The 27,878-nt window shown below is 44.4% G+C and overlaps 1 protein-coding gene across 1 annotated transcript in view; it reads left to right on the top strand.

Moving 5' to 3' along the window:
• The first annotated feature begins 5 nt into the window (after positions 1 to 5).
• Positions 6 to 27,878, top strand: part of LOC118378947 (UPF0606 protein KIAA1549L-like) — a 127,596-nt gene continuing 99,723 nt past the window's right edge. The window contains exon 1 of the mRNA XM_052517254.1: positions 6 to 593. Coding sequence (XP_052373214.1) covers positions 353 to 593 — 241 coding nt within the window. The 5' untranslated portion in view covers positions 6 to 352. The remainder of the gene's footprint in view (positions 594 to 27,878) is intronic.

Genomic DNA, 27,878 nt, shown 5'->3' with positions numbered 1-27,878 from the left:
CTTGACTTGGAGGAGTCACTAAAACCGTGCAGAAAATGATTTCACACCCCAACAATACATTGTCACAACTGGCCCTAGAAGCTGCCCTGACCTTATCGGTTTAAGGACAATGGTTTTTGCTCTGAGCTAAATGTTAGACGTTTGTACTCTACCGCGCATCTCATAGTGCCGCGCTGCGCCGCATAGTGATGGGTGGACCGAAGGCAGCGCTCCCCGAGACTCATCCCTAAAAAAAGCTCAATGCCTCTTCCTCGGAGCCGCGGACAGCAGGCGAGACCCGTGGACCGCTTCGTTAACTGTCCAGACACGGATTGATTGATCAGATGTCTTGTTCACGACCGAAACTTCAACTATGCATTCACTGGAAACGCAAATGTCTCCCAGTTTGAGGAGTGCGCGGAGAGATTTCACCAAACTGCATGCCTGCGGCGCGGCGGCTGGAGACGGGCGCTCACCGGGATGGATAAGAGTGCGAGAAGCAGGGTGGTTTCGGAGAACCAGGAGAAGAGATGGAGCAGAAGGGATGTCTGCAAACTGTCTGTTATACATAGGAATGGTCTTACTTCTGTTGCAGTGTGCGCAGGCCACAGAGGGTAAGGATGCACACGAATTTGACCATTGTTTTGTCCATCGCAGGCTATTGTAGGCTATAACAGAGGGTGTATCATGCATAGCATTTCTGCTAAATGCTGCAATAGGCCTATTGGCACTCCAACCTTTACCCCTCTCCTGTTCCGATAAATATTCAATATTATTCATTCATATTTCAGGCAGCGCACAGTCATTGATTCATTGCATATTCCACTGTTGTGGATTGGACCGCTATTGTTATGGATGGACGCAATATTCGATACATGTTATGTAAAGTGTAGGCTACAAAATTCAGGATAACGTGCTGGAAGAGCATATGGGTTCTAATAGTATTGCCATATCTACACATGCATGAGAGAAGATCATGAATACACTCTTTCATCCCCAGAAAAAGTTAACCATCAAAGCTCCGCCATGTCCTTTGAAAACGTGACGTGCGCTGTACCGACCACATACTGTTCAATACCTCTGAAAGAGATGTCCCAATGCTCATCATTTTCTATTGCACCACGTTTCGGTATGATTAAGTACTTGCATGCATCATTACTAAAGCTGAGGGCGAGAGGAAGAGAGAGAATGGACAGAGCCTATAGGGAATGTGCTTTGTGCTGAGCTCGCGGCAGGCTGCAACACTGTGCGAGAATGCAGCTGGCTTCTTTGTTTCCGGCTTGTTTATGATGTAACTCACCAACTGCTTCTTCCTCTCAATCTGAAGACTGTCTGAGGTGTTTGTGCTGTTTCCTCTGTATACTGAGGACCTTAATATATTGTTCATCATGATTATGCACCGATTTGATCTGATAAGTCTCTCTCTCTCTCTCTCTCTCTCTCTCTCTCTCTCTCTCTCTCTCTCTCAGTGCATGTAGGCTATTGTGGTTAATAGCCTATAGGTCTCTAGTTAATACAATATAGACTGTACCTGTTGTGTTTTTAGGATATTTGTCCATACATTAGCTGACCTCCCACTGGTTACACACTGGTTGAATCAAGGTTGCTTCCATGTAATTTCCATTGAACCAACATGGAAAGACATTGAATTGAGGTCTGTACCCAGTGTGCTATCTCACTCAACTGCTGCCCCTGCACATTCCTATGATGAATATCTATACCGTTACACTGGGGTCGTATAGATAGACTCTATGGTCACACATTTCTCTTGTTCCTCTGCAGTGTCTCATTGCAGTGCCTTATGAGTAATGCTGAGATTACAGGTTGTTGTTGGTGGATGGTGTTGATTACCTGGTCACATATAAGGAGGTTAATAGAGCCGTCCTCATTGAGTGTAGAAGTTAGGTTACCATGTCTCCCCTGTACATCTCTTCTCATGTATAATATACACGGAGTGTACAAACATTAGGAACAACTGCTCTTTCCATGACATAGCTTTCACCTGGTCAGTCTATGATCCCTTATTGATGTCCCCTGTTAAATCCACTTCAATCAGTGTAGATGAAGGGGAGGAGACAGGTTAAAGAAGGATTGTTAAGCCTTGAGACATGGATTGTGTATGTGTGGTATTCAGAGGGTGACTGGGCAAGACAAAAGATTTAATTGCGTTTGAACAGGGTATGGTAGTAGGTGCCAGGCACACTGGTTTGTGTCAAGAACTGCAATTCTGCAAGGTTTTTCATTCTTAACAGTTTCCTGTGTGTATCAAGAATGGTCCTCTACCCAAAGGACATCCAGCCAACTTGACACAACTGTGGAAAGCATTGGAGTCAACATGGACCAGCTTCCCTGTGGAACGCTTTCAACACCTTGTAGAGTCCCTGCCGTGACTAACTGAGGCTGTTCTGAAAGCAAAAGGGGAGGTGCAACTTAATATTAGAATTGTGTTCCTGATGTTTTGTGCACTCTGTGGACATGTGTGTAATGTGCCTGGGCTGTGGGCTTGTACAAGCCTACAGTGCATCTGGGTCAGCTTTCAGTAGTGGCACACATAAGTCCTTGTCTCCAGCGACCAGGAGAATTGGGGAAAGTTTGTCGGGATTATTTCTCTTCAATCTGGTAAAGAAGCAGCCTTGTTAGATAGAAGAAGCATCGCCACTAACTCTCTGATGCGTAGTCAATGTATTTCTCATGACTGCACTTCTCATACATAAGGAAGCTTGCGTGTAGTAGACTCAACACACAGCCCACCACTTTACTATACCTCTCTGCATAGAAGTTACCCCAGATTTGATCTAGGTTCAGATTTATACTTCTCAAATCCTCTTTATAACCACTGGGGGAAATACATAACGCTGACCATAGATCAGTCTCTGGGGGAAATACATAACGCTGACCATAGATCAGTCTCTGGGGGAAATACATATCGCTGATCATAGATCAGTCTCTGGGGGAAATACATAACGCTGACCATAGATCAGTCTCTGGGGGAAATGCATAACGCTGACCATAGATCAGTCTCTGGGGGAAATGCATAACGCTGACCATAGATCAGTCTCTGGGGGAAATATATATCACTGACCATAGATCAGTCTCTGGGGATAATACATAACGCTGACCATAGATCAGTCTCTGGGGGAAATACATAACGCTGACCATAGATCAGTCTCTGGGGGAAATACATAACGCTGACCATAGATCAGTCTCTGGGGGAAATACATAACGCTGACCATAGATCAGTCTCTGGGGGAAATGCATATCGCTGACCATAGATCAGTCTCTGGGGGAAATTTCATTGTACTTTGTAGAATCCATTGTTATGTGTTGTAGTGTTCTAGTCTAGTGGCCCTCCTTCCATTATCTGCTGTTACATTCCATCTCTTTCCCACTTCCTGATCAAGGCTAGAAGGGATACAGCTTTTGTCAAATTAACGTAAAAAAAAATAGTTTGTTTTTTTGCATTTTACCTAACCCTTTTCCTAAACGTATCCCAATTCTCATAACCTGCTACGTTAATTACCCTAACCTGCTGCGTAAGTTATTTTAACTTGCTACGAAAAGTCAAATCTGACAAAAGCTGTATCCCATCTAGTCAGAACCCTATTTCCTCCCCCTCTCTGTTTGCTCTGCTTTGACATTCATAAAACACCTCTAGGCATGAATGGGCTGTTAGAATGAGCATGAATGGATACAGATGAAGAAGATGTACCTCTTCACTAGAACCCTCAGTGATATTGACCCACATTCATTTAGGGTCAGAATTCTTGCTTTCAAGGGTAAACTTTTTTCATCAAAAGAGGGTGTGTGTTATGGGGAGTTAAGCATGACTGTGGTGTTTGTTGGTGAGAGTGGCTGTGTTAAATCCCCATATCACACATCATCTCATGTTTTAGTGCTTAGGTTTATCTCTCTGAACCAGGATTCAGCTTGTACTGTATGTCATGTCGACATGCGTACGGCTCATCTCACGGAGCCATGTCTGGCACGCAAGACTGTGTATGGCAGGCTAAAGTAGATACGATGGCTGTTAGTTAAAGGGGAAGTGTTGGCTAGTTTAGACAGATCTAGGCCAGCGCTTACTTGTTGTGGCTCGCCTCTCTTTAATCCAAAAGAACCACTACAGTGCATGGTGTCGCTATGGGAACCACATCTTCAGCTTACAGTAACCAACTCTCTCCCCCACCCTCTGAAAACAGTCAATGAAGTAGTGTAGTGTTGTATGAGGGCCTTGAGTAAACTGGAGCAGTGTGTGCAGGGGGAGATGGTCCGGTGAACAGGTCAGGGTTCTGTGGTCGCAGGTAGAACAGCCAAAACTGGGTCAGCAGCAGGACTAGGGACAGGGACAGCCAGGAGTCATCAGGCCAGGTCTTCGAGGAGAGGAGAGAAGGAGAGCGAGAGATGGGAGCATACCTAAGATCACACAGTACAAGACAGGAGAATTACATCAGATAGGACAGACTGACCCTAGCCCCCCAGCACATAGACTATTGCAGCATAGATACTGGAGGCACACACACACACACACACACACACACACACACACACACACACACACACACACACACACACACACACACACACACACACACACACACACACACACACACACACACACACACACACACACACACACACACACACACACACACACACACACACAGCCTCCCCTGCCCAACACACAGTGGATAAGTGATACCCTAGCCTATGCAGAGCTAAATAAACAGTATATTCCTACACCACCTGCCCTCCAGAGCAGTCACTTTCTCCCAACGTCAGCACTATGAGGTCCTTATACTGCAGACCTGCCCTTTGCCCACGAGTGCTGACAACATGGCTTTGACTGAAGTTAACCTCACAGACCTCCACTCTATGAGAGGCTCTCCTCACACTGTGTCATGTAATTGCTTTTACATCACATTTTCATTGGTTAGAAGAATCGATGGTGCTGAGCAAGGACAAAGACTGGCTGTGTCATTGCTTATCGACATCCCAATCTGTGTCCTCTCTCTATCAATAAAATGACTGTTACAATTCTCCAATGATAGATTGTGGTGCAGCTCACAGTCTTACGCCTGGGGCAGTGGGCTGCTTACTTTAACTCTTGTGTCCAATGCTGAGGGGGACAGGGGGAGTAGGTATCTGACTAGGGGTTGTCTATTCAGCAGCCTGATGGTCTGGGGGTAGAAACAGCTGACTAGTGGTGTCTATTCAGCAGCTTGATGGTCTGTGTGTAGAAACAGCTGACTAGTGGTGTCTATTCAGCAGCCTGATGGTCTGGGGGTAGAAACAGCTGACTAGTGGTGTCTATTCAGCAGCCTGATGGTCTGGGGGTAGAAACAGCTGACTAGTGGTGTCTATTCAGCAGCCTGATGGTCTGGGGGTAGAAACAGCTGACTAGTGGTGTCTATTCAGCAGCCTGATGGTCTGGGTGTAGAAACAGCTGACTAGTGGTGTCTATTCAGCAGCCTGATGGTCTGGGGGGTAGGAACAGCTGACTAGTGGTGTCTATTCAGCAGCCTGATGGTCTGGGGGTAGAAACAGCTGACTAGTGGTGTCTATTCAGCAGCCTGATGGTCTGGGTGTAGAAACAGCTGACTAGTGGTGTCTATTCAGCAGCCTGATGGTCTGGGGGGTAGAAACAGCTGACTAGTGGTGTCTATTCAGCAGCCTGATGGTCTGGGGGTAGAAACAGCTGACCGGTGGTGTCTATTCAGCAGCCTGATGGTCTGGGGGGTAGAAACAGCTGACTAGTGGTGTCTATTCAGCAGCCTGATGGTCTGGGTGTAGAAACAGCTGACTAGTGGTGTCTATTCAGCAGCCTGATGGTCTGGGTGTAGAAACAGCTGACTAGTGGTGTCTATTCAGCAGCCTGATGGTCTGGGGGTAGAAACAGCTGACTAGTGGTGTCTATTCAGCAGCCTGATGGTCTGGGGGTAGAAACAGCTGACTAGTGGTGTCTATTCAGCAGCCTGATGGTCTGGGGGTAGAAACAGCTGACTAGTGGTGTCTATTCAGCAGCCTGATGGTCTGGGGGTAGAAACAGCTGACTAGTGGTGTCTATTCAGCAGCCTGATGGTCTGGGGGTAGAAACAGCTGACTAGTGGTGTCTATTCAGCAGCCTGATGGTCTGGGGGTAGAAACAGCTGACTAGTGGTGTCTATTCAGCAGCCTGATGGTCTGGGGGTAGAAACAGCTGACTGGTGGTGTCTATTCAGCAGCCTGATGGTCTGGGGGTAGAAACAGCTGACTAGTGGTGTCTATTCAGCAGCCTGATGGTCTGGGTGTAGAAACAGCTGACTAGTGGTGTCTATTCAGCAGCCTGATGGTCTGGGGTAGAAACAGCTGACTAGTGGTGTCTATTCAGCAGCCTGATGGTCTGGGGGTAGAAACAGCTGACTAGTGGTGTCTATTCAGCAGCCTGATGGTCTGGGGTTAGAAACAGCTGACTAGTGGTGTCTATTCAGCAGCCTGATGGTCTGGGGGTAGAAACAGCTGACTAGTGGTGTCTATTCAGCAGCCTGATGGTCTGGGGGTAGAAACAGCTGACTAGTGGTGTCTATTCAGCAGCCTGATGGTCTGTGTGTAGAAACAGCTGACTAGTGGTGTCTATTCAGCAGCCTGATGGTCTGGGGGTAGAAACAGCTGACTAGTGGTGTCTATTCAGCAGCCTGATGGTCTGGGGGTAGAAACAGCTGACTAGTGGTGTCTATTCACAAGCCTGATGGTCTGTGTGTAGAAACAGCTGACTAGTGGTGTCTATTCAGCAGCCTGATGGTCTGGGGGTAGAAACAGCTGACTAGTGGTGTCTATTCAGCAGCCTGATGGTCTGGGGGTAGAAACAGCTGACTAGTGGTGTCTATTCAGCAGCCTGATGGTCTGGGGGTAGAAACAGCTGACTAGTGGTGTCTATTCAGCAGCTTGATGGTCTGGGGGGTAGAAACAGCTGACTAGTGATGTCTATTCAGCAGCCTGATGGTCTGGGGGGTAGAAACAGCTGACTAGTGGTGTCTATTTAGCAGCCTGATGGTCTGGGGGTAGAAACAGCTGAAGTGGTGTCTATTCAGCAGCCTGATGGTCTGGGTGTAGTGACTAGTGGTCTATTCAGCAGCCTGATGGTCTGGGGGTAGAAACAGCTGACTAGTGGTGTCTATTCAGCAGCCTGATGGTCTGGGGGTAGGTCTGGGGGGGTAGAAACAGCTGACTAGTGGTGTCTATTCAGCAGCCTGATGGTCTGGGGGTAGAAACAGCTGACCAGTGGTGTCTATTCAGCAGCTTGATGGTCTGGGGGGTAGAAACAGCTGACTAGTGGTGTCTATTCAGCAGCCTGATGGTCTGGGGGTAGAAACAGCTGACTAGTGGTGTCTATTCAGCAGCCTGATGGTCTGGGGGTAGAAACAGCTGACTAGTGGTGTCTATTCAGCAGCCTGATGGTCTGGGGGTAGAAGCTCTTGGCCAGTCTTCCAGTTGTTGCCATGATGCTCCTGTGCTGCCCGCGGCTTAGTGATGGAAGTGGGGAGAACAGGCCATGGCTCGGGTGGCTGGGGTCCTGCTTCACCTTATTGCACTGATTTCGGGTGTCAAAGTTAATTACGGTGTGGACAGAGATGTCAGGGAAACGGAGGACTGTGTGTGTGTGTGTGTTTGAGTGTGTGTTTGAGTGCCTGTGTGTGTTTGCGTGTGTTTGTGTCTCAGTCTCAACTTCCCTGCTGCTCTTAATGTTTGAGTGCTGAAGTTTCCATCTCTTATTATCCCAATTCTAGGGCTTAAAGGCAGCTATACACTTCAAGCAAACAGACCGACGAGCGTCGTATACGCTCCGTACCAAAATTTGAGCCACACAAAAGTACATAGAACGACGTGTGAAATCGACGCTGCGTCTGTAGTCCCTTTAGGTAATTACATGCCACTTGACTGTATTTGTACGGGTATAAAACCATCTGATTTGTCTGTGTTGTGAATGTGTGTATCGATAGGAGTGTTTGTCTCTGTGGAATATGAAAATCTGAACTTCTGTCAATTGTTCAAGCCAGTGGTGAAGAACAACCCCTCCAGTCTCTCTCTTATCATGACTGTATACTGCTTGATGTAGTCCGTGTGATTTCTATTCAGAGCTGCAGTGAATTGAGGAAAGGTGATTACTACACAAGGTATCTATTAACCTGCTGATTGTGTTTGGAGAGAGAGAGAGTACTGTTTGTATTGGCATGGGGGTCATTCAAATCTTCCTCATCTACCACCTGTAATGCCTAGGCTTTAGCTCAGTGGGCTAAACACTGTCTTGAAGCACACAGACTACCCTGGTTCGATACCCGGTCGGTCACATGCTGGCCTGTTGTAATGGTCACTGGATGGTAAGTGATGGTCAGTAGGGTCCACTAGTGCGGTTTCTAGTCTCCTCCCCTCTATGCCATGTCTGTATCAGGTAGTAACACTGATAGATAGAATGGCCTGGTTAACAGTGCTGCTAGTGCTGCTAATTAGCACCATGTGCCATCTGCCCAGTATTATCCCTCACACTGCACCCTGCACCTGGGGAATGTAGTGTGTGTGGAGTGATATCGTGTGAAGTAATGTCTACCAAGCAGATCATGACAATGTGACAAGACACGAGTTCCTGGTTCTGGGGTCATCTCCTAATCAATGGATTCTGTCAGTTAATTAAAGTAAATGTATATCATTGTCAGGCTCACATTTTATTGTCAGAAGTTTATTTAGGATTTTTAACTTTATCCCCACCTAACCGGAAAGTAGAGCATTGCAGTTCTCATTAACAACTGCGAGGTAACAAAAGCATGGATTAATTTTTCTTCAGAGACATTTTATCCTGTGATGTTCTAGTCCAGGTCCCTCTCCTCTCCTCTCCTCTCCTCTCCTCTCCTCTCCTCTCCTCTCCTCTCCTCTCCTCTCCTCTCCTCTCCTCTCCGCATAGCAGTGAAAGTTAACATTATGTTTTCTAATGACATCCCCAAGAGGTAAAATATATAGTGAAAACAATAGTGGACCTAAAACGGAACCTTGAGGAACACCGAAATTTACAGTTGATTAGTCAGAGGACAAACCATTCACAGAGACAAACTAATATCTTTCCGACTGATAAGATCTAAACCAGGCCAGAACTTGTCTGTGTAGACCAATTTGGGTTTCCAATCTCTCCAAAAGAATGTGGTGATCGATGGTATCAAAAGCAGCACTAAGGTCTGGGAGCACGAGGACAGATGCAGAGCCTCGGTCTCGCGCCATTAAAAGGTAATTTACCACCTTCACAAGTGCAGTCTCATTGCTATGATGGGGTTTAAAAGCATAAGCATGTTGTATACATTGTTTGTCTACAGGGAGGCAGTGATTTGCTGCGCAACAGCTTTTTAAACATTTTTTTGAGAGGACTGGGAGATTAGATATAGGCCAATAGTTTTAAAAATATTTTCTGTGTCAAGGTTTGGCTTTTTCAAGAGAGGCTTTATTACTGCCACTTTTAGTGAGTTTGGTACACATCCGGTGGATAGAGGGCCAAGCACAGGAAGCAGCTCTTTCAGTAGTTTAGTTGGAATAGGGTCCAGTATGCAGCTTGAAGGTTTAGAGGCCATGATTATTTTCATCATTGTGTCAAGAGATATATTACTAAAACACTTGAGTGTCTCCCTTGATGCTAGGTCCTGGCAGAGTTGTGCAGACTCAGGACAACTGAGCTTTGGAGGAATACGCAGATTTAAAGAGGAGTCTGTGATTTGCTTTCTAATGATCATGATCTTTTCCTCAAAGAAGTTCATGAATTTATTACTGCTGAAGTGACAGCCATCCTCTCTTGGGGAATGCTGCTTTTTAGTTAGCTTTGCAACACTATCAAAAATAAATGTAGGATTATTCTTATTTTCCTCAATTAAGTTGGAAAAATAGGATGATCGAGCAGCAGTGAGGGCTCTTCGATACTGCACGGTACTGTCTTTCCAAGCTAGTCGGAAGACTTCCAGTTTGGTGTGGCGCTATTTCCGTTCCAATTTTCTGGAAGCTTGCTTCAGAGCTCTGGTATTTTCTGTATACCAGGGAGCTAGTTTCTTATGACAAATGTTTTTAGTTTTTAGGGGTGCAACTGCATCTAGGGTATTATGCAAGGTTAAATTAGGTTCCTCAGTTAAGTGGTTAACTGATTTTTGTCCTCCGACATCCTTGGGTAGGCAGAGGGAGTCTGGAAGGGCATCAAGGAACCTTTGGGTTGTCTGAGAATTTATAGCACGACATTTGATGCTCCTTGGTTGGGGTCTGAGCAGATTATTTGTTGCGATTGCAAAAGTAAGAAAGTGGTAGTCTGATAGTCCAGGATTATGAGGAAAAACATTAAGATCCATGGGACAAAACTAGGTCCAGAGTATGACTGTGGCAGTGAGTAGGTCCGGAGACATGTTGGACAAAACCCACTGATTCGATGTTCGGTCTTTATTCTAGTGAGATTGCTAAGGCGAACACTGCCATGTTTAGTTTTGCCCAACCTAGGTCAAGGCACAGACACGGTCTCAATGGGGATAGCTGAGCTGACTACACTGACTGTGCTAGTGGCAGACTCCACTAAGCTGGCAGGCTGGCTAACAGCCTTTATTTTACTATTTTCTACATTGTAGAATAATAGTGAAGACATCAAACTATGAAATAATAGATATGGAATCATGTCATAACCCAAAAAGTTTTAAACAAATCAAAATATATTTTATATTTGAGATTCTTCAAATAGCCACCCTTTGCCTCGATGACAGCTTTGCAGACTCTTGGCATTCTCTCAACCAGCTTCACCTGGAATGCTTTTCCAACAGTCTTGAAGGAGTTCCCACATATGCTGAGCACTTGTTGGCTGCTAGTCCTTCAATCTGCGGTCCGACTCATCCCAAACCATCTCAATTTGGTTGAGGTTGGGGGATTGTAGAGGCCAGGTCATCTGATGCAGCACTCCATCACTCTAATTCTTGGTAAAATAGCCCTTACACAGCCTGGAGGTGTGTTGGGGTCATTGGCTCAAGCAAGTCTCTTCTTGTTCTTATTGGTGTCCTTTAGAAGTGGTTTCTGTGCAGCAATTCGACCACAAAGGCCTGATTCACACAGTCTCCTCTGAACAGTTGATGTTGAGATGTGACTGTTACTTTAACTCTGTGAAGCATGTATTTGGGCTACAATTTCTGAGCCTGGTAACTATAATGAACTTATCCTCTGCAGCAGAGGTAACTCTGGGTCTTCCATTCCTGTGGCGGTCCTCATGGGAGACAGTTTCAACATAGCGCTTGATGGTTTTTGCAACTGCACTTGAAGAAACTTTCTTGAAATGTTCCGTATTGACTGACCTTCATGTCTTAAAGTAATGATGGACTGTCATTTCTCTTTGCTTATTTTAATTGTTATTGCCATAATATGGACTTGGTCTTTTAGGAAATACATTTTACATATTCACTTTTAAGAAGGCACACCTGTTAATTGAAATGCATTCCAGGTGACTACTGCTGGTTGAGAGAATGCCAAGAGTGTACAAAGCTGTCATCAAGGCAAAGGGTGGCTATTTAAATTATATAAATTCTATTTTGATTTGTTTAAAACTTTTTTGGTTACTAAATGATTCCATATCTATTATTTCAAAGTTTGATGTCTTCACTATTATTTTACAATGTAGAAAATGGCAAAAGAAAGAAAAACCATTGGAATGAGTAGGTGTTCTAAAACCTTTGAACGGTAGTGTAACTCAGTAGGAGGGTGAACTAACTCAGTAGGTTGGGTGAACTAACTCAGTAGGAGGGTGAACTAACTCAGTAGGAGGGTGAACTAACTCAGTAGGTTGGGTGAACTAACTAACTCATGGTGATGGTTAACTAAGTAACTCAGTGGGATGCAGCAGTGACTTGAAGGGGAGAGGAACTAAAAGAGAGTCACAGTTAAAAGTTTAATGTGCTTTTCTGTGTGAATGGGAAATTGTCTGGATTAGTTGTGGATTTACTGGGAACATCCTCAGCACTGACCTTCATGACTGGATGGGGCTGATGAGACAGGCTGAATGGGAAGAGCAGGAAGGCCCACACACTGTTTATGCCCACAATTCACCACTTTATTGACAACGTTTCGATCCAAAACGGATCTTCGCCAGGTCAAACAGACTGAGTGCTCACATCCCAAAATATACACATTTCACCTCACATGATCATTACGTACATGATGCATGGTCGGTGTGGAAACAATTCAATTCACTTTTGCGCAGTGGTGGAAAAAGTACCCAACTGTCATACTTGAGTAAAGTAAAGAGATCTTAATAGAAAATGACTCAAGAAAAAGTGTGTCACATGGTCAAATCCTACTTGAGTAAAGGTTTTTGGTTTTATAAACATTTATGTAATTGCTAAAATATACTTAAGTTTCATTTTCTTTAGGAATGTAGTGAAGTAAAAGTATAAAGTTGTCAAAAATATAAAAAGTAAAGTACAGATACCCCCCAAAAAGTATTTTTACTTAAGTACTTTACATCACTGCTTTTGCGCCCAGTCAATCCTAATTAATCACAGAGGTACATTTAGTCATAAAGGTCATCCAAGTTAAAACCTAGGCAACAGTAAAACAAAGTGATAGTTAAGATGACATTGGAAACTGTTTGAATACCCGCCCATATGACCATGATGTGCAGGATGCGTGGTGCCCGTAGATATAATTACAGTGACCTATTTCAACTTGTGTACCTTTCATCACTTTATATCAATGAGATGGACACAGGTAGTAGTTACAGAACATCTAATATATATGTACAACATGTCTGTGTGGAGACCTGGACGGCAGGACAATTCAACGTGACATGTTCATGTGATACATGTTCTCATATCAAACTGTTGGTTCAGACCTTTAGGAGACAAACGGTGAATCCAACACATTTCTCTTCTCAGTAATAGACTCTCAGTATCTCCCTCCTCCTAGGAGTCTTAACATGTTTGATGTCATTGTATCTCAGAGAGCTGATGTGACGAGCCTCCATGAAATGCTCAGCCAAAGGGTTTCTCTGGCCAAGTGTCCTGATATTACTCCTGTGTTCTGCTCTCCTTGTTTTCAGAGCTTGTTTTCCTTCATAGCATAGACGACATCCACCTGATCAGGTTTACCACATTTTTTTGTGTAAGACGTGATGATGCCATTTATCTTAATGGCCTTGCCCGTGATAGGGGGGATTGAACATTGTGCATCTGTTCGTAAAGTTACACTGGGTACATCGGACATATCTTTAATTACCATCCGGCACATTGTCTAGAAAGGTGCTATGTAGCACCGGTAGAAGATCAGACCTCACCACCATTGGACTGATGTTGGGGGGCGTCTGAAGACGACCCGCGGGGGTTCTTTAAATGTCTTTTCCAGTTGTGGATCAGCGCTCAAGATGTACCAATGTTTTTTAATGATGTGGTCGAACTGTTTACCAAGTGGGGAGTACTGAAGGAAGTATTGAACCCGTTGGTCAGGGGGCGAGGTGGCTTGGGCGTCAGGCTGTCATCCTGAGTCATATTTTTGTAATGATCCCTTGCGTCATGCAGCCTTTCCTCTGATAACCTCGCTGTCTGAAACGCTCATCCAGACAGTCGGCTTGTTTGTCATAGTTACTCTGTGTTCTACAGACCCTGCCTATGCGACTGTATTGGCTGATAGGGAGGCTCTCTTTCAGGGGTGTAGGGTGGAAGCTATTTGGATTTATTAAGGATCCTATTAGCTGCTGCCAAGGCACCAGCTACTCTTCCTGGGGTCCAGCAACATTAAAGTAGTTATATGACATTACATTTCATAATGTTTTTCACAACACATTGTGTGTTCACTCTACTATCATATATCAACAATACAACATTCATGTGTACTGTTTTAAAGCAGATTTCTGCTTCATTAGTAAAGATGTGATCAATACATGTGGATGATTTCATTTCTGTGACGTTTGTAAATACCCTGGTAGGTCGACTGATAACCTGAACCGGGCACTGGTTACAGTTTGAAGCTTTTTCTTGAGTGGGCAGCTTGACGAAAGCCAGTCAATATTAAGGTCACCCAGAAAATATACCTCTCTGTTGATATCACATACATGATCAAGCATTTCACACATATTATCCACATACTGACTGTTAGAACTTGGTCTATAGCAACTTCCCACAAGAATAGTATTTAGGCGAGGCAGGTGAACCTGTAGCCATGTTACTTCAACCGTATTTAACATGAGATGCTCTCTAAGCTTTACAGGAATGTGGCTATGAATACAGAACGCAAAAACACCGCCCCCATTGGCATTTATGTATTTTCTGTAGATGTTATAACCATGTATTGCTTCCACTGTATCATCAAAGTATTATCTAAGTGAGTTTCAGAGATAGTCAGAATATGAATTGAATTTGTTATTCACTGACTTGCCTAGTTAAATAAAGGTAAAATAAAAGGAAAAAATCTATTACTAGCAAGTTATCTATTTCATGAACCTTGTTTCTTAGGCTACATATTAATGTGGGCTATTTCTAACACTTTTCTGGGATGCTTGGTTGTTTTTAACAGGGAATTCCTGTCAGTTGGCTTCCTGTATAGGTCCGTGCTCAAGCCCCCCTTCATCAAAATGTTGAGATCTTGTTTCATGCGCATCAAAGGTGAGGGTGAATTTCAGATATTCACTGCTTGAATTGATGGAGTGGAATCGATGAAGTTCCTCTGCTGTGCCCTGGAATAGAAGGAATACAGCATCAATGTTTCCAGAGCTTGATATGGTGCAAGATTAAGGCTGAAAATCACATTCTTCTCAAACAACCCCACATACAGATTGACATAATTCAGTGCCATTTTACAACCCATAGCAGTTCCCTTCTGTTGAATAAACATGTCATTTTAAAACATGGAAATGTTCTTACCAGTTCAACAATACAGGTGGTACGAGGCAGTGTACCAGTGGGTCTGTTGACTAAGACCGTGTACCATAGCTTGTAGGCCTCCCTGGTGGGAGATGTTTGTATACAGGGATTCAACATCAAAGCAAGTGATACGTGTCACTACTGATATTGTGCATTGTCTTAAGGGGGTTAATCATGTCCATAGAATCACATACATATGCAGGGAGAAAGTGGTGGTGTTTCATTGTCCCTGGATCTCATTCACATTATTATTCAGTTTTAACAACCCCACGGCTCCGCCGTTATCAGCATTTTATGCACTATCATTTATCTAACGCTTGACTCTGTTCTTTAGGGAGATTATTCGAGACTCTGTATTCTCGTTTCTTATTCAGAATAGGAGACGTCTTTTTCCACCAGTCTGTTTCTAGGGAGGGATTTCTGTATATGGGCGGACAAAAGGTGGATTTGTCTCCGAAGGGTTTTTCGTTCTTCGGGAAATGTCATTCTCTATTGTGTCACCCACAGCCTGAACACTCGTCTCACCCATACTTGACACATACACTTATAGGGGGCAGAAGATCTCCCTAAATCTCAATGTACAAAATTACTTCTGAAACTATTGTAGTGTCAGAACCATTACGTGATGCAGTGGGGATGAAAGATCAGCCTTTACTCAAGGCCAACTCATGAAGTGGTGATGGGATGTGAAGAAAGGTTGATCACACTCAGGCATTCTGACTGCGTGTCCAATAGCGGCCTAGCTTTGCTCCTCTGCTCGTCCCACACTTCTTCCACGTCCGCGGTGCTGCTGACCCCCCTGGGCCATTCATGGTTTCCTCTTCTCCCTCGCTCACCCCTCCCATGAAAATCATAGCTGAGTCTGTTTGACCTGACGAAGAGCTGTTTCGGATGGAAACTTTGTCAATAACGCGGTGAATTGGGAGCATAAACAGTGGACCTTCCTGTTCTTCACAGGTATTCTATATTAGCCCAGAACCTCTGTTTTTAAGGATGTGGGTATGACCTTTTCTACAGGCTGAATGGGACACATCCTCAGCACTGACCTTCATGACTGGGGTGGGGCTGATGAGATTGAATGGGACACATCCTCAGCACTGACCTTCATGATTGGATGGGGCTGATGAGATTGAATGGGACACATCCTCAGCACTGACCTTCATGATTGGATGGGGCTGATGAGATTGAATGGGACACATCCTCAGCACTGACCTTCATGACTGGAGGAGGCTGATGAGATTGAATGGGACACATCCTCAGCACTGACCTTCATGACTGCGTGGGGCTGATGAGATTGAATGGGAAACATTCCACCCTCTCACTGGATTTGTGTGTGTGTGTGTGTGCGTGCGTGTGCGTGTGCGTGTGTGCGTGTGTGTGTGTGTGTGTGTGTGTGTGTGTGTGTGTGCGTGCGACAGAGAATGACACGGTCATGGCTTATAGAACTGTGATGATGGGAGATTTTAAGAAAATGAATCAGTTGACACATGTAAATGTTGCAGCTGACTGAGCACATGACTGGAACAGGATCAAGCCAAGGATGGGCTTAAATGGTCTCATCTCCCTGGTCTTTGGTGGTACTTCCACCCATGAAATGAGTGAACAGAGTAGACCGGACAGAAGGTTGCTTCGACACAGACCATTCAACACCTCTCCACCATGGAGGGAGGGTCTTTACACGACTTTAACACAGACTAGATCCAGGAGAGATACTCTATTTATAGTGTATAGACTTATCTCTCTTTAAGATATGTCTCCCACACTACCTCCGGGTGGAGACATCTACACCACACAACATCTACACCCCCTCTGAGTAGTACAGTATAAAGACAACGGCTCACTGCGAGATTTACCTTAATACCACTAGACAGCATTTTTGCACTGTTAGACAAATTGAAAATGAAAGGCTTTAAAAACATCCCCACATTTGTGAATCATTGCATTAATAAAGTGTGTAACACTGTGCAATATGGTTTAGATGAGAATCTCCTGTATAGTTTGAAAAGCTATCCTTATTTAATTTGTCTATATACTATGGTATTTACGGTATATGCTACCAGCTGCACTCACACATGAAGCAGGAATGTGGCTTTGGCCACACCACATCCAGGGCTAGTGTGAACAGGAAGATATGATGGTGAAGTGACATACATCTCACTAGACATATTTGACTAATGTAAATCCACCCGAAGAACCAGAGATAACACCTACAGTACTGGAGATTCTCCACAGATGGAGCTCCCTGGTTCTTTCTGCCAGAGTGATTTGCTCTGGCCCATTATTGCACGGACTGGGATTGGCCAGGCAGTGAAGCCTGGTGCTGCCCTGGCGGAGAGTGACAGACCAGCGGAAGCTACCCGTTGCCATTCCAGCCAATGAGCTGGATCTGGAGAGAGAGCCGGGGAGATCACTGAGACATGGAGGAGACTTATTACATGGGGCTCCGCTCACGCCAACGCACAGGGACCCAGGCCCAGTCACATACCCGTACCTGTACGCCAGCACACTGTCATACAGGTCAACGACATGCCTTCTGTTTCTGTCAGAGTCTAACAGCCAAATGGATTCTGAAACCTTCTCTTTCAGAGGATAATAACTAACCTTATGAGCTATAAAAAGCTGAGAGAGAAAGAGAGAGAGCGCCAGATTGAAATAGAGTTGAAGAGACATTAGGGAAGGGAGGATGAGAGAAGAGAGAAGGGAGGTATAGTGGATGGATTAGAGGTCGATAGGGGCAATCTTCTCATTGCTGTGCTGTTGAAAGGGTCAATAAAAGGTCACAGCGACAGTAGAGAAATGATGGTTCACAGTGCAGGGGGCGGTCCTTCATCAGCTCACTGTATTTGACTCAGCCTCAGTAAGAGACGATCACTGATGTCAGTACTTCCTGGAACACAAAGAGTGTCTGTTTCTGACAGCTATTTGCAGCATAGGTTGGTATCTAGTGTGGTACTGTATCTTACTCTAATGGGTAATCTGGAGAAAAAACATACTTCATATATTCAGTAGGATCTGGTCTCTGACATCACTCGTTCTGGTATTTCTTCAGTATTTTTCTGGATTATGTGTGTATTTTTTAAATTATTATTGCTAGGCATTACTGCAGTGTTGGAGCTAGAAACAAGTATTACTGCACTGTTGGAGCTAGAAACAAGTATTACTGCACTGTTGGAGCTAGAAACAAGTATTACTGCACTGTTGGAGCTAGAAACAAGTATTACTGCACTGTTGGAGCTAGAAACAAGTATTACTGCACTGTTGGAGCTAGAAACAAGTATTACTGCACTGTTGGAGCTAGAAACAAGTATTACTGCACTGTTGGAGCTAGAAACAAGTATTACTGCACTGTTGGAGCTAGAAACAAGTATTACTGCACTGTTGGAGCTAGAAACAAGTATTAATGCACTGTTGGAGCTAGAAACAAGTATTACTGCACTGTTGGAGCTAGAAACAAGTATTACTGCACTGTTGGAGCTAGAAACAAGTATTAATGTACTGTTGTAGCTAGAAACAAGTATTACTGCACTGTTGGAGCTAGAAACAAGTATTACTGCATTGTTGGAGCTAGAAACAAGTATTACTGCGCTGTTGGAGCTAGAAACAAGTATCACTGCGCTGTTGGAGCTAGAAACAAGTATCGCTGCGCTGTTGGAGCTAGAAACAAGTATCACTGCGCTGTTGGAGCTAGAAACAAGTATCACTGCGCTGGTGGAGCTAGAAACAAGTATTACTGCACTGTTGGAGCAAGAAACAAGTATTACTGGACTGTTGGAGCTAGAAACAAGTATTACTGCACTGTTGGAGCTAGAAACAAGTATCACTGCGCTGTTGGAGCTAGAAACAAGTATCACTGCGCTGTTGGAGCAAGAAACAAGTATCACTGGACTGTTGGAACTAGAAACAAGTATTACTGCAATGTTGGAGCTAGAAACAAGTATTACTGGATTGTTGGAGCTAGAAACAAGTATTACTGCGCTGTTGGAGCAAGAAACAAGTATTAATGCAACTGTTGGAGCTAGAAACAAGTATTACTGGACTGTTGGAGCTAGAAACAAGTATTACTGGACTATTGGAGCTAGAAACAAGTATTACTGGACTGTTGGAGCTAGAAACAAGCATTTTGCTGCACCTGCAATAACATCTGAAAATCTGTGTACGTGACCAATAAACTTTGATTTGATGACAAATCCCTTTGATCAGACCTCATTTGATTTGAGGTATAGAGATGTTTGAGGAACTGAAGTTTAGTTAGAATAGCCACATCCTAGCTACAGTGAAGGAAAAAAATATTTGATCCCTGCTGATTTTGTACGTTTTCCCACTGACAAAGAAATTATCAGTCTATAATTTGAATGGTAGGTTTATTTGAACAGTGAGAGCCCAAATAACAACAAACAAATCCTGAAAAACGCATGTCAAAAATGTTATAAATTGATTTGCATTTTAATGAGGGAAATAAGTATTTGACCCCCTCTCAATCAGAAAAATTTCTGGCTCCCAGGTGTCTTTTATACAGGTAACGAGCTGAGATTAGGAGCACATTCTTAAAGGGAATGCTCCTAATCTCAGTTTGTTACCTGTATAAAAGACACCTGTCCACAGAAGCAATCAATCAGATTCCAAACTCTCCACCATGGCCAAGACCAAAGAGCTCTCCAAGGATGTCAGGGACAAGATTGTAGACCGACACAAGGCTGGAATGGGCTACAAGACCATCGCCAAGCAGCTTGGTGAGAAGGTGACAAGAGTTGGTGCGATTATTTGCAAATGGAAGAAACACAAAATAACTGTCAATCTCCCTCGGCCTGGGGCTCCATGCAAGATCTCACCTCTTGGAGCTGCAATGATCATGAGAACGGTGAGGAATCAGCCCAGAACTACACAGGAGGATCTTGTCAATGATCTCAAGGCAGCTCAATGATCTCAAGGCAGCTGGTACCATAGTCACCAAGAAAACAATTGGTAACCCACTACGCCGTGAAGGACTGAAATCCTGCAGCGCCCGCAAGGTCCCCCTGCTCAAGAAAGCACATATACATTCCTGTCTGAAGTTTGCCAATGAACATCTGAATGATTCAGAGGACAACTGGGTGAAAGTGTTGTGGTCAGATGAGACCAAAATTGAGCTCTTTGGCATCAACTCAACTCGCCGTATTTGGAGGAGGAGGAATGCTGCCTATGACCCCAAGAACACCATCCCCACCGTCAAACATGGAGGTGGAAACATTATGCTTTGGGGTGTTTTTCTGCTAAGGGGACAGCACAACTTCACCACATCAAAGGGACGATGGACGGGGCCATGTACTGTCAAATCTTAGGTGAGAACCTCCTTCCCTCAGCCAGGGCATTGAAAATAGGTCGTGGACGGGTATTCCAGCACGACAATGACCCAAAACACACGGCCAAGGCAACAAAGGAGTGGCTCAAGAAGAAGCATATTAAGGTCCTGGAGTGGCCTAGCCAGTCTCCAGACCTTAATCCCGTAGAAAATCTGTGGAGGGAACTGAAGGTTTGAATTGCCAAACGTCAGCCTCGAAACCTTAATTACTTGGAGAAGATCTGTAAAGAGGAGTGGGACAAAATCCCTCCTGAGATGTGTACAAACCTGGTGGCCAACTACAAGAAACGTCTGACCTCTGATTGCCAACAAGGATTTTGCCACCAAGTACTATGTCATGTTTTGCAGAGGGGTCAAATACTTATTTCGCTCATTAAAATGCAAATCAATGTATAACATTTTTGATGTGTTTTTCTGGATTTTTAAAATTGTTATTCTGTCTCTCACTGTTCAAATAAACCTACAATTAAAATTATAGACTGATCATTTCTTTGTCAGTGGGCAAATGTACAAAATCAGCTGGGGATCAAATACTTTTTTCCCTCACTGTATATGTTGTCAGTGTGTTGTGATTAACAGTGGTAAGTAATGGTCTGTCATACAGGGGGTTTTAGAGGTGATCTGTAATGATCTCTCTTGTCCCTAGGGCTATGGAGCGAGGGCTGGCCATATTTCTGTGTAGGGTGGCATGCATATTTAATATACCCACACGTGCACATGCACACCCACATGGCAGCTCATACCCAGAAACACTCATGCATTTCCTGTGTGATTTACACCTAGATCAGTGTTCTAAATCAGCGCTCCTCATTTCCTGTGTGTTTTACACCTAGCTCAGTGTTCTAAATCAGTGCTCCTCATGTCCTGTGTGATTTACACCTAGATCAGTGTTCTAAATCAGTGCTCCTCATGTCCTGTGTGATTTACACCTAGATCAGTGTTCTAAATCAGTGCTCCTCATTTCCTGTGTGATTTACACCTAGCTCAGTGTTCTAAATCAGCGCTCCTTATTTCCTGTGTAATTTACACCTAGCTCAGTGTTCTAAATCAGCGCTCCTCATTTCCTGTGTGATTTACACCCCAGGAAGTGTAGCTGCTGCTTTTGCAACAGCTAATGGGGATCCTAATAAAATACCAAAATACCAAATAAAACAGTCAAAAAACCTACTCTCAAAAACATTGAAGAATTTGTCACCTACACTTACAGTACTGACACAAACAGGTATGCTTAATATCTCTGTACTGTACAACTCATTATGTGGACACTTGTACTGGAACACACACATTGTCCCAGCCTAACATTGAGAGTGATGGTAGCCGTCAGTTCTACATTATGAATAGCCTACTCTCCGGACAGCATATGCATGTGCTTCATCATCATTAGACCCAGATGCTGAAGCTGAGTCTTACGCCAAGTAAGAGGGCTGGATGGATCTCAGATACATGCACCAGCTGCACTGCTCCTGAGTGGTACAGCGGTCTAAGGCACTGCATCTCAGTGTTTGAGGCGTCACTACAGACCCCCTGGTTCGAATCCAGGCTGTATCAGAACTGGCTGCGATTGGGAGTCCCATAGGGTTAGGCACAATTGGCCCAGCGTCATCAGAGTTTGGCCAGTGTAGGTCGTCATTGAATATAAGAATTTGTTCTTAATAAGGATTGGACCCTTTTTTTAAATGTTCGCCTAAAATTACATATCCAAATCTAACTGCCTGTAGCTCAGGACCTGAAGCAAGGATATGCACATTTTTTATACCATTTGAAAGGAAACACTTTGAAGTTTGTGGAAATGTTAAATGAATGTAGGAGAATAACACACATTAGATCTGGTAAAAGATAATACAAAGAAACAAACATGGTTTTTTTGTTGTTGTTGTACCATTATCTTTGCAAGAGAAAGGCCATAAAGTATTATTCCAGCCAAGGCGCAATTTAGATTTTGGCCACTAAATGGCAGCAGTGTATGTGCACTGTTTTAGACTGATCTAATGAACTATTGCAATTCTGTTCAAAATTTATATTGAGACTGGCCAAATGTGCCTAATTGGTTTATTAATACATGTTCAAGTTCATAACTGTGCACTCTCCTAAAACATTAGCATGGTATTCAATCACTGTAATAGCTACTGTAATTTGGACAATGCAGTTAGATTAACAAGAATTTAAGCTTTCTGCCAATATCAGATGTTTCTATGTCCTGGGAAATGTTCTTGTTACTTACAACCTCATGCTAATCACATTAGCCTGTAGAGGTTTAATTGACTTGCCTAGTTAAATAAAGGTTACTTAAAAAACACACAGTATACACAAGTCACATTCAGCCCCAGGCTCTCATCACTAGACACAGAGTAGATCCAGGAAGATTAGAGATCTGACAGAATCAGCATGGGTCTAGGCAATATGGTGGAAACCTAGCCTACCAGGATACACCTATGCAATCCTTCTAGGTTTCTGAGGGGAGGTTTTGGGACTTGGTGAAGGCCATTCAGGGGAAACAGAGGGACAGATACACACAGAACTAGGACCTCCGGTAAATCACACTGCCCTGACATTCTACTGTACATCCATTCAGAGTCTGAGTTTCAGACACTTATTCAGTTGTGCTTGTGTGCCAGCTCACACTGTGTTTAGCCTAGATATTACAGCTTCACTGAAGGATAAATGGCTTAACAAAGTGTTTTGATCCGTTATTGATAGAACTCTGTTGTTCAGTTCAATCTCAATGACATGATGCATTGTAGAAATGAGCGGGCTTCATAATGAAAATGGATTGCATTGGAATACAGCTTTTCAATGTGCTAGAGGATCTATGAATCACCCAGGTGGGTGGTACACACTGGTGGCGGATGAGGGATGAGGCAGAGATGTCACGTAAAGGGCTTTGAGCACTTTGCTTCTATATTGTGTTTTTGTTTTCTTCAATCAATCAATGATTCATTATAGTATTAAAGGAAAAGTCCACCCAAAAACTATCATTTGGTATTTGTTTCATAAGTCTATTGTTGACATAGTCATAACATTTTGTCTGTCAAAGTTGAAGTGTACCTATGATGAAAATTACAGGCCTCTCTCATCTTTTTAAGTGGGAGAACTTGCACAATTGGCGGCTGACTAAATACTTTTTTGTCCCACTGTAGCTTTACAGAAGTCATCCCTGTATGATGCATTTTTCATCATATGATGCTGCGTTTTGTGTCATATGATGCTAAATGCATCATACCGGGAGTATTTCTGTACGTTTTGAAAGTTCGATATCTGGAAAAGTTTTGCTTTAAGTTGCAGAGAGCTGTGGGACTTTTGTGGGGTCAAAAGATTACTATTGCAGCATTTAGCAGATTTATCCAGACAGACTTACAGTAGTTAGGTCATACATTTTCATACTTTTTTCGTACTAGTCCCCGTGGGAATCGAACCATATGTGTTAGACATGCAAAATGACTTTCGACCACTACTCCTCTATATACTGTATGCACGACAAAACTAGATGACCTGACACATTCAGAGAGTTCCATAACAAGCTGTGCTCACAGGTCCTGGTGTTTTATATGTGAACTGAGCTGACGTTCTATCTACATGTACATCATTTACAACGTCAAATATTAAACTAAAAGTCTGTGGTAATGTTTCATCTCATTACTTAGGCAAAGGGGTTCCTAAAGCGCCAGACCAACCTAGACGGACTGTCTTCCTAAGGCATAAAACATTAATGAGAGTGAAGGGAGATGAAGGTGATTTCTCTAAGAAATCCTATCCAGAACTCCAGAGACTTTGTTTGTCTGTAAGAATTCCCCAGGGTTGAAAACAATATAATTTAACTAGGCAAGTCAGTTAAGAACAAATTCTTATTTATAATTACGCCCTACCCCGGCCAAACCCGGATGACACTGAGCCAATTGTGCGCTGCCCTATGGGACTCCCAATCATGGCCAGATGTGATACAACCTGGAAACGAACCAGGGACTGTAGTGACACCCCTTGCACTGAGATGCAGTGCCTTAGACTGCTGCGTCACTCGGGAGCCTATAACTCAGTAGCCTTGACGTTTCCTCTAGGCATCTGTGATTGGGTTTGTGTATAGATGGGTGGAAGGATGGAGATGAAGTGGGTGTGTTGTGGGTAAAATTACAAGATTATTTTATAATACTGTTATTGCGTCAGAATAGGGGGTTCTTAGAGCTCTATTGTGTCTGTGTGAACTGAGATTGGGCCTCTGGGGCTTAATGCTGACAGAAGATTTACAATGCTTTGGGCCACATTCTATTCATGTGAAAGAGATTGCTCCGGTTTGACTGGAAGGTACCAGGGAGAGATGGCTCCGGTTTGACTGGAAGGTAACAGGGAGAGATGGCTCCGGTATGGATAATTATGAGAAAAAAACTTGTTTTGGGGGCTAGACCCTGGTTTTTACACAATGAGAACAGTCTTTACAGCAGATACGGTCTGCTGTGAATTATTAGTATCTTTCATACAAATCCTAATCTTGTGACCCATTCCATACATCTGTTGTTTGTCATGAATTTTATAGGATGCTATAAAATGCTGTGGCTCAAATCCGCTCAACTAATCATCTAGGGGTGGGTCGTCGACCAGATTGATTATCGCAATAATTAATCAATGATATTAATACATTTTGAATAAAGTGATATTTACATTTTATTTTATTTAACTAGGCAAGTCAGTTAAGAACAAATTCTTATTTACAATGACAGCCTAGGAACAGTGGGTTAACTGCCTGTTCAGGGGCAGAACGACAGATTCGTACCTTGTCAGCTCAGGGGTTTGAACTTGCAACCTTCCAGTTACTAGTCCAACGCTCTAACCACTAGGCTACCCTGCCGCCCCCTATCATGATGGTGATTGATCTCTCCTCAGTATTGATTGGTATTACCACAATACATGTCACCATGATTAGATCTACTCTCATGATGGACATTAATCTCATAAACGGCCGTATGTCACCTCACAAGAGGGACATCTTGTCCACCCTTCATGTCGTTGTTTGCAGACTTGGGGTGTGACTCTGGTTAAATGTATAGGATGACGCTCAGCTTGCAGGCAGCATTTTCAGACTTTGGGTGTGTGACTAGTTAAATGTATTGGATGACGCTCAGCTTGCAAGCAATTTATTTTCTAGCCCGCCAGCCCAGTCAAGGTGTGTGTGTGTGTGTGTGTGTGTGTGTGTGTGTGTGTGTGTGTGTGTGTGTGTGTGTGTGTGTGTGTGTGTGTGTGTGTGTGTGTGTGTGTGTGTGTGCTACTAAAAAGAGCTATATATTGATCCTCACCTTCAATCCCCCAGACTCCCCAGTGCTTCAACATATTCAGCAGGATATAATTTACAGTAAAGGAATGTGAGTTGGTTTTCTCGTCTTTATCTCTGTGATTTTAAGGCACAGAGGCTGTGTCCGAATATACATACGTTGAGTCTTACATCGTTTTATAGTATGTGACATGCAAATAGTCTGGGTAGTCATTTGACTAGATGATCAGGAGCCTTATGGCTTGGGGGTAGAAGCTGTTTAGAAGCCTCATGGATCTAGACTTGGTGCTCTGGTACCGCTTGCCGTGCGGAAGCAGAGAGAACAGTCTATGACTAGTGTGGCTGGAGTCTTTGACAATTTTTAGGGCCTTCCTCTGACACTGCCTGGTATAGAGGTCCTTGGCCTCAGTGATGTACTGGGCCATTTGCATTACCCTCTGTAGTGCCTGACGGTCAGAGGCTGAGTACCTGTAGAACCTTTTGAGGATCTGGAGACCCATGCCAAATATTTTCAGTCTCTTTAGGGGGAATAGATTTTGTCGTGCCCTCTTCACTGCTGTCTTGGTGTGCTTGGACCATGTTAGTTTGTTGGTGATGTGGACACCAAGGAACTTGAAGATCTCAACCTGTTCCACTGCAGCCCCGTCAATGAGAATGCGGGTGTGCTCGGTCCTATTTCTCCTGTAGTCCACAATCATCTCCTTTGTCTTGATCACGTTGAGGGAGAAGTTGTTGTCCTGGCGCCACACGGCCAGGTCTCGGACCTCCTCCCTATAGGCTGTCTTGTCATTGTCGGTGATCAGACCGACAACGTTGTGTCATCGGCAAATGTAATGAGGGTGTTGGAGTTGTGCCTGGCCGTGCAGTCATGAGTGAACAGGGAGTACAGGAGGGGACTGAGCACGCACTGCTGACGGGCCCCTGTGTTGAGGATCAGTGTGGCAGATGTGTTGTTACCTACCCTTACCGCCCGTCAAGAAGTCCAGGATCCAGTTGCGGAGGGAGGTGTTTAGTCCCAGGATCCTTAGCTTATTGATGAGCTTTGAGGGCACTATGGACTTAAACACTGAGCTGTAGTCAATGAATAGCATTCTCACATAGGTGTTCCTTTTGTCCAGGTGGGAAAGGGCAGTGTGGAGTGCAATAGAGATTGCATCATCTGTGGATCTGTTGGGGCGGTATGCAAATTGGAGTGGGTCTAGGGTTTCTGGGATGACCATGACCAGCCTTTCAGCAGTGAGTTAATGGTTCTCTTTATTAAACGCTGCCATCCAGTGATGTGTTTTTATGGACCATATAGTTTTCTCTCTGGTTGGTGTGTGACCCAAGACGGCATCGCCTTCTACTGAGATATGCCATTATCACTGACCTGTTCCTTTTCCTTGGCTCAAGGACGGAGCCATTTTCATTTCACTTCCTGGTGCCTTTGATGTCAGAGGTCATACAAGCTGTCTTAGTGTGTCACTGTGTTGATTTCACCGTGCCACCCTCATGGGGTCCTGTGATTGGCTGGAGCCCTGCTGGGATGGTTTCCATAGAGATGTAAAGGTCACGTGGTTGATAACGGTTACAGAGGATGACGATACAGTACCCAAGCTATGTGGATGGTTTCTAAGGGCCCAATCCCCTCTCCCCTCTCTGCTCTTCTCTCTCCTCTCTCCTCTCTGCTCTGCTCTCTGCTCTCTGCTCTCTCCTCTCTCCTCTCCGCTCTCCTCTCTGCTCTCTTCTCTCCGCCCTCTCCTCTCCGCTCTCTCCTCTCTGCTCTCTCCTCTCTGCTCTCACCTCTCTGCTCTCTGCTCTCTGCTCTCTCCTCTCTGCTCTTCTCTCTTCTCTCTCCTCTCTCCTCTCTGCTCTCTCCTCTCCGCTCTCTCCTCTCTGCTCTCTCCTCTCTCCTCTCTCCTATCTGCTCTCTGCTCTCTCCTATCCTCTCTGCTCTCTCCTCTCCTCTCTGCTCTGCTCTCTCCTCTCTGCTCTTCTCTCTCCTCTCTTCTCTCTTCTCTCTCCTCTCTCCTCTCTGCTCTTCTCTCTCCTCTCTGTTCTCTGTTCTTCTCTCTCCTCTCCTTTCTGCTCTCTCCGCTCTCTCCTCTCTGCTCTTCTCTCTGCTCTCTCCTCTTCTCTCTCCTCTCTGCTCTCTCCTCTCTTCTCTCTCCTCTCTGCTCTTCTCTCTCCTCTCTGCTCTCTCCTCTTCTCTCCTCTCTGCTCTCTCATCTCCGCTCTCTCCTCTCTCCTCTCTCCTCTCTCCTCTCCTCTCTTCTCTCTTCTCTCTCCTCTCTCCTCTCTGCTCTTCTCTCTCCTCTCTGCTCTCTCCTCTCTGCTCTCTGTTCTTCTCTCTCCTCTCCTTTCTGCTCTCTCCGCTCTCTCCTCTCCTCTCTCCTCTCTGCTCTCTCCTCTCTGCTCTCTCCTCTTCGCTCTCTCCTCTTCTCTC

Source organism: Oncorhynchus keta, unplaced genomic scaffold (genome assembly GCF_023373465.1).
Source record: "Oncorhynchus keta strain PuntledgeMale-10-30-2019 unplaced genomic scaffold, Oket_V2 Un_scaffold_6322_pilon_pilon, whole genome shotgun sequence".
NCBI lineage: Eukaryota > Metazoa > Chordata > Actinopteri > Salmoniformes > Salmonidae > Oncorhynchus > Oncorhynchus keta.
Note: the sequence above shows the minus strand (reverse complement) of the source record. Positions and strands in the feature narration are given on the sequence as shown.